Source organism: Bos mutus, chromosome 15 (genome assembly GCF_027580195.1).
Source record: "Bos mutus isolate GX-2022 chromosome 15, NWIPB_WYAK_1.1, whole genome shotgun sequence".
Lineage (NCBI taxonomy): Eukaryota > Metazoa > Chordata > Mammalia > Artiodactyla > Bovidae > Bos > Bos mutus.
The window spans coordinates 44806874-44823257 of NC_091631.1; the positions used below are offsets into that span (position 1 = coordinate 44806874).

Consider the following 16384-nt stretch of genomic DNA (forward strand, 5'->3'; position numbering starts at 1 on the left):
TCTCAGGAGGGAGCAGGAGCTCACACTGACTGAGCTCTATGCCAGGCCCACCGCTCCCCTTTCATAGTCCCCTGGGCCTTGAAGGATGCAGAGACATTCGCATGGGCATGAAGTGGACAGGGTAGAGTGAACATGTGCAAAGAAACAGGGAAGCAATGGAGCATGGCAAGCCCAGGAAACCCACTTGTGGCAGATGTGGAAAAAGTGACGGGCAAGAGACTGGGTTGGAGACGTTGTCAGGGGCTACGTGACGCAGGATTTGAATGCCAGGCTGACGAGTTTGGACTTTGTCCCGAGGACAGCAAGGGAGCCACTGAAGAGCGTTAAGCAGAGCAGTTAAATGAACTGACTCAGGCTTTGGTTGGTTCACTGGGCAGTGTGAAGCACACAGGATGCAGAGAGAACAGAAGCAGAGAGAAATCATTTTATGGCTGGTGCTTTTCCTGGTGCTCTTGAAATAATATCCTAGACATCATTTCCCTCTCATCTACTGGAAGCAGCAAAGCACAGTGGTTAATGATGTGGCCTGCTGGAGCCACCCTGCCTGGTTCCCCATCCTGGCTCTGCCACTTACTGTCTATTTAACCCCAGGAGGGTCACTTAAGTCTTAGTGCCTGTTTCTTTAGCGAACGTAACATCTTTGTCCACCTCTTACTAAAGTCTTGTAATGATTACGTGTTATCATATACTTAGGGCTCAGCACAGTATTTGACATGTGGTAAGGTGGCACAGTGGGAAGAGCCTGCCTGCCAAGGCAGGAGATGCAAGAGACATGGGTTTGATCTCTGGGTCAGGAAGATATCTTAGAATAGGAAATGGCAACCTGCTCCAGTACTCTTGCCTGGAGAATCCCATGAACAGAGGAGCCTGGCAGGCTACAGTCCATGGGATTGCAAAGAGAGGACACCACTGAGTGACTGAACACACACACACACACACACACACCTAGTAGTTAGTAGCAATCTTATTCCTACCAAAGCCAGTGGGCAGCTTCCTAGGCTGCAAATCCCAGGCCCTGGGGCACCAGCAGCAGCAGGCCCCTGCCCTCTGTCCTCTCCCTGTGCCAGCCCCACCTGCCTTCCCTGGAGACCTAGTCTGCCTTTCCAGTTCTCACAGAGGCACGGCCAGCCCAGGCCTCGGGGAGTTGGGAAGGGTCACTGCAGGGACAGGAGGAGAAAAGGGCTTTTAGTTCTAGAAACAGATTCTCCTCTAAGTCTTAATCTTGGGAATTAGGCTGGAATCGGGTAAAACCCAGTTTCCCAGCCCTGCACAAGCCCAAAGAGGGTGTCCTGGGATCAGAGTCTGTCAACTCAGCCCTTTCACTCCATCTTCCAGATGCAGAGGTGAGAGACTCAAAGCCGGCTCCACCCCAGGGACTGGCTGTGGGAAGAAACTTCAATGACATGGACACAAGGCTAAAAGTTCAGAGTCAAAGGGCGGCCTTGAATTCCCGGCTGTTTCATTCCGTCCCCTCACTGTGCAGTGCAGTGGAAATGGCAGGTCTACCTCCACCTTAGGGGGGCCTCTGGGCAGGACACCCCCTTTATGGCCCTAATTTTCTTGAATACCCACTAATGGGGGTTAGATTCAAAGGTGGTAAATAGTGTTCTACTTAGGGGCCAGATGTTTGATCAGTTTTAACGGTTGCCTGGTTGGCTGATTAGAAAGAATGCTAGGATTGAAGGAGTGATGTCCGCCCTGCATGTGGGAGGCAATGGGTGGTGCGTCGGCGGTCTTTGGCCTGGATGGGTTTTTCGTCCTGAGTACTCAGTCTTGGCTGTGAAGTGGATTCCCATGTCTGGCCCAGTCTCCCAGGTGGACTCTGAGTCTCAGTTGTGCCCTCATGCATCGCCCTCCCCAACCCAGAAGGCCAAATACTACTTTAAAGCCTCCCTTCTATACATATTCTCTGAAGTTTTCCAATTTTTAAGTGGTTGATGCCAATGTCTGCTGGGTACTTTGCGCTCAACCTGGAATAGCTTTGCAGTACACGAGAACTGATTTCCTTGAATCATGAGAGTCAGGCATCATAGAAAAGGAAGCTGAAGCCCAGGACTTACGTTCCCCTCGTCCGCAACCTCCCTTTACTTTATCCTCTCTTCTGGTCCTGTCCAATAGCACACTCTCCCGGCTCTTCTTTCACTAACCAGGGGCTCAAAGCCCTCTTTGCCTCACTCATCCGGTCTCGATAAGCACTGATAAACTCATTGACCCTGAGGTGCTAATAACTAAGAATAGCTGGAGATGAATTTCAAAGGGTGAGATTCCAGGCATGAAGGAGCTGAAGGCCTCAGCAGCAGTAATTGTAGGTCATACGAGGAAGTAACCATCCTTGAAGGACTAAACATTCATTGCTCTTCAACTGTGGGAAGAATTGTCCTGCTAACAGCCTAAAAACTGAGACATACCAATGAGGGCTGCCCTGCCCCTACAGCTCAGAGTGGAGAAAGGTATGGGCTCCTGAGACAGAGCACCTGGGCTTTGAATGCCAGCTTCACAACTTCTTGACTGTGGGACTTGGTGAAAGTCACTTCACTTCTTTCTACCTCAATCTTCTCTTAATAAGATGGGGTTGATGATGGCAGTCCCTACCTGGTGGAGTTGTTGAGGGGAGTAGAGGAGCTTACCATAGAAAGACCAGTCCCTGGCAGACAGCTGATGCTAAGTGCTGCCTGTTAACACTGGGCTCCTTGGTCGGGTGGGGCGGGGGGGTGGGGCTGCAGCAATCTTGCTCATTGCAGTTTGAGGTGGCAGGCACCAGGGTCCAGCTCAGGGATGGCACATAGGAGGTGTCAGCACATAGGGGGTTTCCCTCGAAGGAGGGAGCCCTTCCTTCGACCTTCTCTTTGGAATTGTCGCCAGAGCCAGGTTAAGAGCCAGATAAGAAAACATAGAATTCCTCAGCACGGTTGCTATCTCTGGGAGCCAGCTGTTAGGAGGTCATCGTGGCTTTGTCTCTAGTGTGATCGGAAAGTCCAACAGTTGCTCCCTCTCTCCTTTCTCTCTCGCTCCTCCCGTTGATCGTGACTTGCTTCCCATAAGTCTGCCCCTGCCTCACCCACCTCGTTGGGTGGTATGTGACTCTGCCCCGGCCGCAGCTGACTGGACATGAGATTGGCCCCTTCCCCCAGGACTGCCCATTCAGGTGAGTTGGCCCAGTCAGATTCTGCCTCTGAAATTGAGAATTGGGAAATCGTGGTGGAGCTACAGCTGAAAGATCATCTAGAATTAGGTAGAAGATGGTGATGGCTATATTCAAGGTGAGCTCCGAGGATGCACAAGAAGCAGGTGGCAGAGACAGGAAGCCTAGCCAGAGAGAGCTGTTCCTCTGAGGCACCTTAAATCAGAATCACCTTCCACTTCTCAGAAGGCCTGGGAACCCTCGGCTCCTCATCTTGGATCCCCATGATATGCCGACCACTCTTTTCCTTGGAGCCAGCCTGGGAGCTCATCCCTGGACCCTGAACCAGGAGGGCTTCCACTCACCCCCTGCCAGCGCCTTCAAGCTATGCCCTTCTACCTCACATTCTTGCCTCCTCCCGTGAGGTTTTGCCGGATCTAATGTCATAGATGGAGTGGACTGCCTGAAGCTGCCTTGCTCACATCCTGTCTTGGTGACTTCAAGAGAAATAGTTGTGACCATGCTGTCTGTGAGAAAAACTTGGATACCTCACACATAGAGGTGACCCTCTGGAGCTGCAGGCTTCAGCTACACTTTCTGGAATTGAGCAAAGTCCCTGCCACAAGAGCTTCATTTTCTGCCATCCATCTGCTAAGAAGACACTGAAGAGCCCAGCCTGTCTCCAGCTTCCCCAGCCCCCTGCTCCAAGCCAGCTTCTAGCCACTGGATCACATCCTTCCAGTCAGTCCCAGACCCTGGCACCAGGATCTGTTTCTCATTCTTGAATAGGAGGCAAAACTACATGAATTTTAATTTGACAGCCTTGAACCTGCTGTCCAAAGCCACACTCACTCCTATAAGCTAGAAAAGAAGGCTGCTTATTTTATTAATGAGTTCAGAGTAAGGTTGTGGCATCAATCTTAGCAGCAAGGAGACCAGGAGAGGGAGGAAAGGGATGGGGGAGAGAGAGAGAGACCCAAGAGTCAGGTCCTAGCAGAGTTCAGGGAGGAGTCTCCCAGATTCACTGGGCAGAGGAATGACCGAAGAGTCTGGACCACAGGGCCCCTTCAGATGGCTGGCTGCTCCCTCCCTCCATGTTGGCCTTCAGAAGGGTGGCCCGAGGTGCTCCTCATGCAGCCCTGCTTCAGGGTCAGAGGAAGTTTGCCATCCCTGGGAGGCAGCTGCGGGTTTCCAGGGAGCCTGCTGGCGGCTGTGTCTCAGACGGTTCCAGGCATGATGATCAGGAGGGTGGAGCCACAGCTCACTGGCTTCTAGGGGTGAATTTGTTTTCTCCTCTAAACTTCAGAAGAAGGTCCTGTGGGGAAGAGGAACAAACCAGGCAGGTGCAGGCCTGCAGGCGGGCACTCAGCCGAGGGCAAGGCCAACGGCAGGGAGCACACACTGCACCCCCAGAGGCACAAAGCCCTGCCGGCTTCCGGACACCGAGCAGCCACACCCCGGCCATAGCCATGGCACACAGGAGCCAGGGAGGGAGCAGAAGGGACACCAGGGATGAGGTAAGAGGGGACCAGAAGGCAAAGGGGCCGAGGTCCCTCGAAAAGAGCAGATGGCAAATGACCGAAAACATAGGCCCACTGAGGCCACCCCACAAGCCACAGCCACAGTTGAGGTCAACTGACTTAGGAGCATGAGGCCCTAATGTTTTGAGAAACTTGTAACAGAAAAGTCATCACGGTCTGCCCCAGAAGCTGCCAGCTGTGGGCTTTAGGCCACACCAAACCCCAGGTTCATGGCCACCTACCAGCTCTGTCCACGGGCACCGTCCTGTCACAGGGCAGGAAAAACATCCCAAAGCTGGGCTCCACAGTGTCCCACAGATAGAGTCCAGAGTCAAGGGGGAGGGAAGGTGCCGAGGACACTGAGCCGGGCTCAGGCCACGAGTCACAACAGGACATGGACCAGTCAGATAGGCCAGCCCTGGTTCTTTGGACCAGCTTCAGTTGCTTCAAAACTGCCCCAGCTCCACCCCAGCACAGTGTCCTGGTGGAGCTCCCAGGGTGGACTCACAGGGAAGGGGAAATCCAGGCTGCGCTTCCTTTGGGCTCTCTCAGCCCATCACGCCTGGTTTGAGGCACTACCTGTGTCCAGCAGAGAATGGTGCTCACTGCTCCATCCTGCTCACGAGGGTGTGGTGGGGACCAAGGGCAGATCCCCAGGGCTGTGGTGAGTCAGGACACCCAGGTCTCAAGCATGCTACAAACTGGGCTCTGCTCGGCTTCCCTGAGCAGGAGGGCCTCTGAGTCCCACAGAATTGCAGCATCATCACCAGCAGGCCCAGGTGGCACTTCAGGGATGGCACATCCCCCAGACACCAGTCCAAAGAACCTGCTGACAGCGTGGGCAGCGGACGGCCACGACATGCAGCCCGCCTGCCTATTCACCGTGGGGGCTGCTGGGCTCCGGTTGCAGGAGGAACCCATGTCTAAGCACAGGAGCACGGTCTTCAAGGAGCTTTCAGACTGGCTGGGGGCTTTTGGCTACAGAAGAGGGAAGAGAGGGGCTACATACGCAGAGCAGAGCAGGAAACACAAAACAGGGCTTTGTTATTCCAGGCAGAGCGCCTCCGGACTTCTCCCTTCACTGGGCTCCTGCTTTGGGTCCTGCCTGGACCCTGGGTTCCAGAATTAGTTGCTACAGGACCTTGATTTCTCTAAGACATACAGGACTCAGCCTCTGCTGGGAGGGGGAGCAAGCAGGCACAGCTGTGACAGGCAAGCATGGAGGTGGGGAGGTGCTGTGATGAAGTGAGGATGAAGGCCAAGAGAAGTGGGAGAGTGATGAAGGGAAGAAGGATGCAGGGGAGAGGAGTGAATGGGAGAGAGATGGACAGGAAGGATGGGGAAGTGGCAGGGAAGGGGAAGAGAGACAGAATGAGACAGAGAGATGTACAGAGAGACACGAATGAAACACACACAAAGACAGACCCTGGACCAAGGAAAACCTGCAGGGTGCGGCCAAAGCCTATGGCCCTGGCTACATGAGGTAAAGGAACTAAGGATCAGGAAGACCCTCCAGAGAACAAAAGACACAGAAGTCTTTAAACTAGCTGGTGATGGGGCTGGAGACGAAGTGCTGCGTGGAGAATCAGAAATCTGAGGCTTGTCCCTACTTCATTGTTTACTTGGCCTGTTTTCCACATGGAAAGAAGAATTTGGACAAGACAGACTTAGAGACAGCTCTGGCAATACTTGAGGACTGTGACTTTGTTCTAGGCTTATTCTAGACGGGGAGCTTTCTAGGATCAATTATTACTAGATGTTGTGTGCTTGGGCCGTTCCTTCAAGCTGGAAGAGGGCTGGGGCTGGGGTAAGAGAAAGTGGCCAAGATTCCGGAGGAGGAGGAAGACAACAGAGTGGGCCAGGCGCCTGCACACACTTACAGCTCATCGTCATACTCCTTGGGGGGACAGACGGCGACAACAAGGTCGATCCAGTCCTGTGGGGAGAAGCTGTGTGACTCTGGGGCATGCTCAGTGGTCACGGCATGTCTGCCCCTGACACTCCGTTCCCATGCCTGGGCACCATGGCCCAGGAACAACCAGCTGGGGTCTTCTCCCCATGGGAAGGTGGGCCCAGGTGGGGCTGGAGGTCCTCCTGGTGGGGAGGACTCTCACGGTGCAATCCTTCGGTCTGGGGAAGCTTCCAGTCTCTGAGGTTTCAGAACCACTGAGACCAGAGTTGCCAGGTCCTTGAATGACACCAGATTCCCAAATGGTGATCTGTGGACCACAGTCAGGCAAAAACCTCAGAATCACTCAGGAAATTACTTCAAATTCTAGAGTCATGGACTTGGTCCCCAGAAATCTGAGGTTAGGTCCTGGGAAACAGCATTTTCAACAAACTCCCTCGGTCATTCTGATGCACAGCCAATTAGGGAACTTCAGGCTCTTTCTGCTCCTAACATTTAAATCCCCTCAATGGCATCACCTCCATCCTTATCTTGTTCCTCATTGTCCATCCTTGGCTTGGGTATATCCAACACAAATTTTGTGGAATATCATTAGGCCCCTCCACCATGTAATCGTTCCTGATACTGAACTGAAATCTCTCCCCAGGACCTCCCTCCATTCAATCCAATTTTGCCCTCAAAATCACAGAAAACACTCTGTTCCCTCTACCCTAATGCAGCACTTCAGATAATCAGAGACAGTCATCGTGTTACCCGTAAGTCTTCTCTTCTCCACATCCCTTCATGTGGGTCCCAGGCCCATCTGGTCAGCATCCTTGGCACCGAACTTAATAGCTCAGGCTCGGCTGCCTGCATACAGTTGCACAGGTTGTGCACTGCACAACACAAGCAGGCACCATTCACACTGTAGTCTGTAGGAGGGCATCCCCTCTGATTGTGCAGAGCACAGGCTGGGAGACCTTACCTGGCAGTCCTGACCCAGGTGGGTGCCTAATGAACCAGGGCAGATTAGCGCCAGCCCCTCCTCCATTCTGGGCCCTCTACTTCTGTTAATGCTTTCTAGTAGCCCCGAGCACTCTTTTGATTCCTGTTTGGTGTGTACTTAGTGAAGACTTTAAGTCTTTTTCTTGGGTGGGCTACCACATCTGGTCTTGTGAAGTCTATTTATGCTACTTGGCTTTTGGACTCAAGGTCAGAAACTGACTTTGTGAATTCTGTTTTGTCAGATTAAGACCACTGGCCAGATAGGATATGTAGGTGTCACCCAAGAGTTACTTGGACCTTGGATATCTGCTCTGGGATGGGGTACCCTGACTGTAAGGTCTGGCTGAAGAGGCCAGGGTTTGAGGCAGGCAGACCAGGGAGGGAAGAAAGGAGGGGGTTTGTTCTTACCCCTTGATTCCAGGCCTTCTGCAAGGCGGCCTCAGCCTCAGCTAAGGTGTAGTCTGTCACGATCTTGCCATTGATGGCCATGATCTCATCCCCTTTCACGATGCCACCTGCAGGAAAGGAAGGCTGACATGCAACTGGGCTCTACGTGGAAAACAGGGCTGCAGAAGGGGCCTGACTCTTGGATTCAGAAAGCTCATATAGGTTCAGAAAGCATAATGGGTGACAATTGACCAGGTTACTCAAGGGCAGCACTTCCTTCCCACCCCATCCACACGCCCTCCCCCCAGCTCAGCAGAATCGGGACACCAGTGATGAATTACTGCCAACCCAAATTTTGTCCCTCTGACTGCAGAGGGAGGCTGACCTGCATTTCCGATGAGGTTAACCAGAAACACAAGCTACTTCTGTGAGCCTCCCTGTCTGTGCTTCAGCCCTTCTGGTTGGTTTTAGGTCCCCGAGCCCGAGTTCTTTCCTGCCCCAGAGCCTTCTCATGATGTTTCACCTGGGGCACTTGCCTTCACTCTTTCCTCATGTGCTCCAAGTCTGAGATAAACTCTTGAGAGGTCTTCTCTGACTCACTCCCCACACCCAATCTCAAGTGGATCTTTCCCATTATTCTCTCATAACCTAGTATTCCCCTGGTCCTTTCCTGTACAGCATATTCACAATTTGTAATCATATATCTGTTTGTTGACTGGTGGTCCCTCCTATCAGACTGTCAGCTCCATAAGGGCAGGGATTGTATTTTTGATTCACCACTACATATCCAGTGCTTAATGAAATACCTAATACAAAATAGGAATTCAACAGATAGTTCTTGAATGAATGAGTGTGGTTGAAGGTGTTCCTGGATAAGCGGACCTATGATCTGATAAGTTTGAGAAAAGCTGAAGTTATAAACTAAATAGAAGTATCGCTGCAGGACTTGTCAGAGCCTTGAATATACTAATATAGTATGTTTGAGTGTACTGATATGCATTGTGCCTCTCCAAGAAGTTGATTGTGCATGGTTTCCCCACACAACTTCAACTTCAGAGCCTCTTCTTATTTTTTTGAGGCCTTGCTCCCAGCCCTGGTGTCCACGGAACATTCTGTGTTATGTTGACACCGTTTACCCAGGAGCCTCCTGGGTGTGAAGGCCTACCAGACTGTGGCATGTGCTACTGAAGATGGCAGCTGTGGTGGCTTAAAACACATGTGCTCCTGGGGAACTTTCACCAGCTGCTTGTATGTCCAAGCAGTGTGGGACCAAACTGTAGACAGCAGCTTCTTCTGGACAGTGGGCCCGGGGAGAGGCAGCTTTCACATATTCATTTTGTACAAACCCAAATGGAGCCGCAGGGCCAATAAGACAGTGCTCAGGCTGGGGCTTTGTAAGGAGGGGAGGGCCCAGGAAGTCACCCAGCCATCCTGGTGCTCTTTCCCTGCTAGACATGGCAGACAGGTGGGGCCGAGCATCAACCCTTCCCTCTGCTGGTGCAGGAAAGGAGGGCAGAGGAGGAGGCTATGAGCCGAGTGGGCAGAGGTGGGCTCCAGCAGCTGCCTGGTTGAGCAGGACCCCCTCCTATAGCAGAAATGAAGGCTAAGAGTGTGGCTGTGAGGGGCGAGGTCATGAAGGCCATGGGAGGCTGAGCTGGACTCACCCTAGTAACTCACGGAAGCCTGGCTGCCACCATGGCCAGGTCCCCTTGCCATCACTCCACCTCCTTCCTCAGGCCCACACCGCCCTCTGTTCTCACAGCTTATGGGAAAGACTCCAGCCTAGCACTGTCAAGAAGGGATCTGACCCCAGAATTCCCTGCAAGGGTATGTGGTGTGTTCGTTGCTAAGTCATGTACGACTCTTTGCAACCCCATGGACTGTAGCCCACCAGGCTCCCCTGTTCATGGGATTTTCCTAGGCAAGAATACTGGAGTCAGTTGCCATGCCCTCCTCCAGAGGATCGTCTCTACCCAGGGATCAAACCTTGGTCTCCTGCATTGCAGGCAAATTCTTTACCATCTGAGCTACCAGGGAAGCCCTCTTTGGCCTGCAAAGGGACTCCTCCTTCAAGGGCATCTATTCCTCCACAAGGAGTCAGGAGTACTGAAAAGCTGCCGGACTGGAAGAAGAATTCATTAGTGGTGGCATTTTGGACACTGACACATGAATGGGTTGATCATTTGAGTCTGTGCTGGCTCCACAGAGGCTTCATTCATTAGCAGGGGGTGTTTTTTGTTGGTAAGGGGATCAAGGCAAAGCAAGAAGATCTGCTGCAGAAGGTCTCAAGCAGGGGTGGCACTTGTGCTGGCCAGTAAAGCAAAGGACCAAACAGTTGTGTCCAAGTGCTGCCTCCACTGCTGCTGGCTGCAGGCCCTGAACCCTTCCTGTGCCTCAGTTTCCTGAGATGTGAAATGAGAGTGATAGCCATATCTACTCTCAGGGTTGTATATGGATTAAATAGGTTAATGCACATGAAATACTTAGACACAGGCTATATGCAGGTACTTAGAATAGCATCTGGTGCAAGGTTAGTTCTGGACAGATGTTGGCTCTTACCGTTGTTGAAAGCACAGGTAAAGTTTCAGTGGTTTCTTGCCTTTACTTGTGCTGTCCTCTCTGCCTGGAAAGCTCCTTCTCTCCTTCTCAAGGCAAGCACTGACTTACCTTTAAAGGCTCAGCTCAGGTATCACCATCGCAGGGAGCCCTCCAGGCTGCCCCCTTTCCCTCAGTGGGTTAGGCCCTCAGGGTTCCCACAGCTTCCCTCTACCCTCTTAGTCCTTGGCCAGCCTGCAGCACACCACACTGTTACAGTCAGCATTCGGTGATTCTGAGGATGTTTCCACCCCTAGACAGGGAGCCTCTGGAGGGCAGAGTGGTGTCTGTGTGGCTCTGTGCTCCTGTGCCCATGAGGAACATGTGGGACTGCTGGATGGATCCAGCGGGGAGAGCATTCCTGAGAGCTGTCAGCCCGCTCCCAGCAGGCTGCTGTTTGCTTTCCTGGAGGAGCCGGTATAACCATCACACCATCCCCAAACCTGAGCATGGCTGGTCCCCACTCACCATGCCGCTCAGCAGCTCCACCCTCATAAACAGCGGACACAACCACCTTCCCGATCGGGGAGTCCACGCCGCCTTCCAGGGCCAGGTCTAAAGCTCCCTCCTGATGAGAGGGAAACAGGCCTTTGGAGCCAAGCAGACAACAGACTGTGGGCACCTGGGCACCCAGGACCCTCTTGGGGCCACAGAGAGGGCAGGAGAAGCCACGGGGGGCAGTGCTGTCAGCAAGAAAATGGGACGTGGGCACCAAGTGGAGCCTGGGCATGTGGTCCCACCAGAGGAAGGGGTGTCCCCATGGGGGCGGAGGAGAGTGGGGATCTGAGAAGTCACCCAGGAGTCACTTTGAGAGTAGGAGAAACAAGGGACCAAGACAGGAGGGGGCAGGGACAGAGAAACGTGGTCCTTGCCCAGCCTCCGTGTGCCCCATACCTTCTTAATGCGCAGGAGCCGGACATCCTTCCCCATGATCTGCTCCGGGGTGAACTAGAGGAAGAAGACAGGGGTGAAGGATGCAGGTGGGGACAGGGGTGGGAGGGAAAGCCAGGCACCTGCGGGACTTTGGGCCCCAGAGAAGGGGTGGACAAGGGGACCCTGCCTGCCCCATTCCCATCAGTCATCAACTGGGGGCCCCATGGACACCCACACACAGAGATGGTTTGTCCCTGGGATTGTTGTGAGGAGCATGCCTGGTGTCACCAGCACAGCGCCTGGTACACAGTTAGTGCTCAGCAAGTGTAACTATTGTTATAAAGCACACGCACACACAGTTCACAGTGGAATGCTGTTTGAAAGAAGCCTTCACAGGCAAGAGCCTCCTTGGGGCTCTTCACAGCCCATAACTCATCCCCAGGACCCTCAGAGCCCAAAAGCATCGCCACCAAATAGACCATAACCCCCCACCCCTGCTCCTGGGCTTACTCCCCAGGGCAGGAGCGTCATCTCTCACCATGGAGTAGGGGTCGAAGCCTTCCTCATATTTCCGGAAATCCTGGAAGCAAAGTGAGAGTGTTAGGGCTTCGGGCTCCTCCAGGGGCACTGCAGGAAATAAGCTTAGGGTGAAGGAAGACAGGGAATGGCTGGGAGGTAGGGAGAGAGTAGCGGGTAAGGAGGCAGCTGTGGCCAGCATGGGGGATGCGGGGAGGAGGCTGGTCACCCCAACAGCCAGAGCATCTATGTCTGGGAGAAGCAGGAAGCTCGGGAAGCATTTGAAGGACCCCAGCCCTGGGCCCAGCACTGTTCTGGAGGGGTGGGCATCTGTGGCTGGCAGGGGCACCTGCTGATGTTGAGGTGGTCTGGGCAGCCTTGCTGAAGGTCTCCTTGCCCACAGCTTTAGGTCTTTCAGGCCCTTTCTCAGTCCCTCCAAGCCCACCTGAAGCCAGGTCCAGGTTCTGGGGGTGAAGCCCAGCTTTTCTCCACCCACTGCTCTGGCCCCCAAAGAAGGATGATACAGCTTAGGGGTCTTCCTATGGAAACCAGCTACAGCATGATGCGTGGGGAAGGGACATCAGGCACCCAGAGGAAAAGGGGGTGTCTGTGCTTGCCCAGTGCCTGGTACCATTCTTCATGTCATGCTTATCTAGAATGCAAGGCTCCCCCAGAACTCTAGCCAAGGGAGGAGGAGGGAGACCCTCAGTTCAGAGGACCTGGCTTAGTGGGGGCTATGGGGACAACATCCCCAAGAAGTAAAAACAAAGTGATGAGAAGGGAGAAGGGGAAGCAGAGTCAGAAAGCACAGTCTTTCCAGGAATCACACACAGAGAGCGGGAGCCCAGGGTCCACAGACTGAGGGGCTGGGCACCCCAAGCCTCAGTCAGTCCCCTTGGCAAGGTGGGTGCAAAGGAGAAGCCCTGTGACCAATGCCCATACAAGCTTTGTTAAGTGGAGCCATCCCCCAGCACACAGTCACCTGGGCCCTACCGTGTCCCCTGGGGCCTGTGGTTGGCATCATGGGTGGCCACAGCCCCCTCTATGCCCAGCACGGAACAACCAAGCTCAGGGCACAAGACAGAGGCCAGAGAGCAGCAGACAGGTCCCTGGGCATCTGCCTCCCCTGCCTCCTCATGAGCCTTCATCACTCAGGCTCACCCCAAAAAAGCCTGGGGGTCTCCAGCCTGGCCCAGCTCTGAGGCCATTCCTGGGCTGGCATGTGGGTGTCAGGGCAGCAGAGAAATCCATGGGCAAGAAGGGTAACGGCAGGACGTGGAGTCAATTCCCTTCTACCAGGAGGTCTCTGCCTACCCATGGCTGTTTCTTCCGGAAAACTGAGCTGTGCCGGCCATGGGTCTCCCTCTCTCCTTTCCTCTGAGGATCTGCTCTCAGTCACAGGCCAGGTGGCAAGCACTTGTGCCTTGCATGAATTCAGATGACAGATCTATAAGCCACTAGTGCCGGTCAGTCCTTGAAGAGGGAGTTAGCCCTTCATCCAACAGATTGGAGACACTGGGACCCAGAGAGGTGACATTCATGCCCAAGAGGGTGGTGGAAGATTTAGGAGCCTGACTGTGGAGCCTGACCTCCTAGGTTAAATTCAAATCCGGGGTCTGATACTGGCTGTGCCACCAAGGGCATGATTTCCAATGTCTCTGCATCTACAAAATGGGGATGATATAAGCACTTACTTCCTAGGTTCTGGTAAAGATTAAAAGAGTTAAAATACATCACATATTTATAAACAGTGCTTGGCACAGCACACCTTGGGTACCTGTCACTGCCCAGTGGGTTATGGGCAGCCTCCTTAGAAGGCCCCCCTGTCCCACTGTACAGCTGATATGTCCCCTTTCTTCCCTGCCTGCAGTCTGTTTCAGCCTGTAGTCATATATTAGGCTATTGGTGAGCATGTTGGTGGGCTTCCTGAGTGGCTCAGTGGTAAAGAATTTGCCTGTCAATGCAGGAGACACAGAAGACATGGGTTCAATCCCTGGGTTGGGAAGATCCCCTGGAGGAGGAAATGGCAACCCACTCCAATATTCTTGCCTGGAGAATCCCATGGACAGAGCCTGGCAGGCTACTACAGTCCATGGAGTGGCAAAGAGTTGGGCATGACTGAGCATGCACACACAAGGATGTTGGCTGCAAGATCTCCATCTTGGGCTCTTTCATTGGCAATGAGATGGCTAAACCAACGGCTGGCTCTGAGGATGTAAGCCCCAGGAGGCGGGAGGATAAATGGTTGCCTGCCTGAACCCACTTAGGGACCAGCAAGGACTTCTGCGGGCCCCGTGCACAGGAATGGCCCCTGCAGATAGAGGTCCTTGGGCCCCACTTTCTTCCTGATGCTGGTTTGGGACCAGGTGGGGTTTGTTGAAGCTGTGATCTGCCTTGAGAAGGAAAGGAGGGGCAGGGGCAGGGAAATGCCTCAGGCGGCCCTTTCTCTCTACGGCTGGAGCAAGCAGCCATCTTGGCCTCTGTGACACTCTGAGCGTTCCCTCTTCCTGCTCCTCTATGAACAAACCGCAGCAAAAGAGGTGAGTCCCCAGGGACCTGTGGCTTTCTCAGCTTGGGCATGGGGTCTCACCACCCCAGGGTTCCCACCTCATATGAGAACCCCCAGCCCAGAGCCACAGGGAATGAGGGACACAGTTTTGGCCTGAGGCCGCCAGCAGATGGTGCTTGGGGCCACCTTGGAGCTGACAGGCACCGCAAGAGAGGTCAGAGTGGGAGGTGCAGAAGGAGGTGCAAAGGACCACAGACACACGACGGGGATCCTTTTACTTGTCGAAACGCTGTCTGATAAACCACCATCCTCTTCAACATCTCCTGTGGCTGCCAGAGGAGGAAAAAAAAAAAAAAAAATCTATGCTGGACTCTACCAATTGGTCTCATCTGCCCCCTAGTGCCAGGCCTTGGGCCTGCCAGCCTGGGGCTGCCTGGCCAACATCCATCCCCAGACAGACGCAGCCTGATTTATGGTGAGGGGCGGCCCTCAACACCCCCAGACACAGCAGCTACCAGTCCCAGGCAAGCAGACACCACCCCTTGTCATCAGCCTGAAAACGCAATGCGGAGGCGTCTGCAGGCTTTCATGGGAGAGTGAACTTGCGCTCTTTGGGGAGCTGAGAGGACAGCTAAAACTCAAAGTAACTATCAAAGTGGCTCCACCCTGACATTTGGATAGGCTTTCCTTGAGAGGGGAGTATAAACTCGAGCACGGCTCTTCTCACCGTGGGCGGGAGGCCTGTCAGTGGCCGGCACCCCTGGAGGGGGTGCACCTGGTCCCAATTTGCTCAGTCATAGGTGACGGGGGTGAGGGCAGTAGACCATCCCCCTACCCCCCAGGACCACACCCCTCACTCGCAGCCCCAGTGAGGAGTGAGACATGAAATGGAGAAGGGAAATGGGTCAGCTTTGCTTACTGCCCCATCTGAGGGTGACCCACCACAGGCCTTAGGCGCTCAGGCCAGGGCAACTGGTATTGCTATAGGTTTTGGCAAAATGCAATGGAGATAAGAACTTGGGCTTTGGAGTCTGAAAGACTGGAGTAAATAGTCAGACTTGGCTCTGCCTTGGACAACCTACTTAACCTCTCTAAGCCTCAGTTTCCTCAAGTGTTGAACCATCTCACTGGATTATCGTGAAGATTAAATGGGGCCTTACAGAACCTGACACATGGAGGCTGATAATAATCAGTGCTGTTATTATTCTTACTTTGAGATGGCGCTCTAGGCCATTTGATCAAGTGAGGAACAGGAATTTCACTGGTTGTGGAAACAGCCACCTATACCCACATGGATTCACCGCCTGGCTAATGAGAAGGTTATTAGCCTTACAAAGAGTTATTGCAGAGTTATTACAAACTCTGTTTGAATCCCCCCTCACTTTTCCTCTAGAGGCAGCAGCAGCAGCCAGGGGAGACAGCCCATGTCCACTCCTCTGAAGCAGCCTTGCAGGACACCTGAGGGGCTTACCAGGACCTCGGATTTCACAGGTGGCCTGTAGACATAGTTGGACTCCTGGTGGACCATGACAGGCTTGGAGATGGTGGACACGCCAGGGCCTCGTGGAGGCTGTGGGCTTGGGCAGAATGTCTACAGGGGTTAGTTTAAAGAGAAGCCCATGTGAGGTCATGAGATGGGTGGCCCAGGCCAACCACGGCACTTTGACACACAGGCAAATTCACACCATGCACTGAGCCAGCCTGGCCCATTCGCCCTGTGGAATGTCCTAGGTGTGTGACCTTCAGCAGAGGGACAAGAAGTCCCTCAGCCACAGTGTGTCCTGAGGCTACAGAAACATTTGGGTGGTTCCAAGGAATCAGGGACTTGAGCCGGAGCCTGTTGTGGGGGCGCCAGCGGGCACTGTCACTCAGAGGATACTTTCAAGGCTCCCCCTCAGTGGCCACGGGTGCCATCCATCCTCTTCTCTTTCTAAGGAGGCAGCTGCAGTCCCCGGACTGCACACGCAGCA

General features: G+C 53.7%; 1 protein-coding gene across 1 annotated transcript in view; it reads right to left on the reverse strand.

Moving 5' to 3' along the window:
* Nucleotides 1–4447: 4447 nt before the first annotated feature.
* Nucleotides 4448–16384, reverse strand: part of USH1C (USH1 protein network component harmonin) — a 48221-nt gene continuing 36284 nt past the window's right edge. The window contains exons 19-27 of the mRNA XM_070383197.1: nt 15886–16005; nt 14693–14743; nt 11928–11969; nt 11411–11464; nt 10985–11084; nt 7943–8049; nt 6984–6986; nt 6522–6577; nt 4448–5642 (exon numbers count right to left, since the gene is read on the reverse strand). Of these exons, the coding sequence (XP_070239298.1) occupies nt 5597–5642; nt 6522–6577; nt 6984–6986; nt 7943–8049; nt 10985–11084; nt 11411–11464; nt 11928–11969; nt 14693–14743; nt 15886–16005 (579 nt within the window). The 3' untranslated portion in view covers nt 4448–5596. The remainder of the gene's footprint in view (nt 5643–6521; nt 6578–6983; nt 6987–7942; nt 8050–10984; nt 11085–11410; nt 11465–11927; nt 11970–14692; nt 14744–15885; nt 16006–16384) is intronic.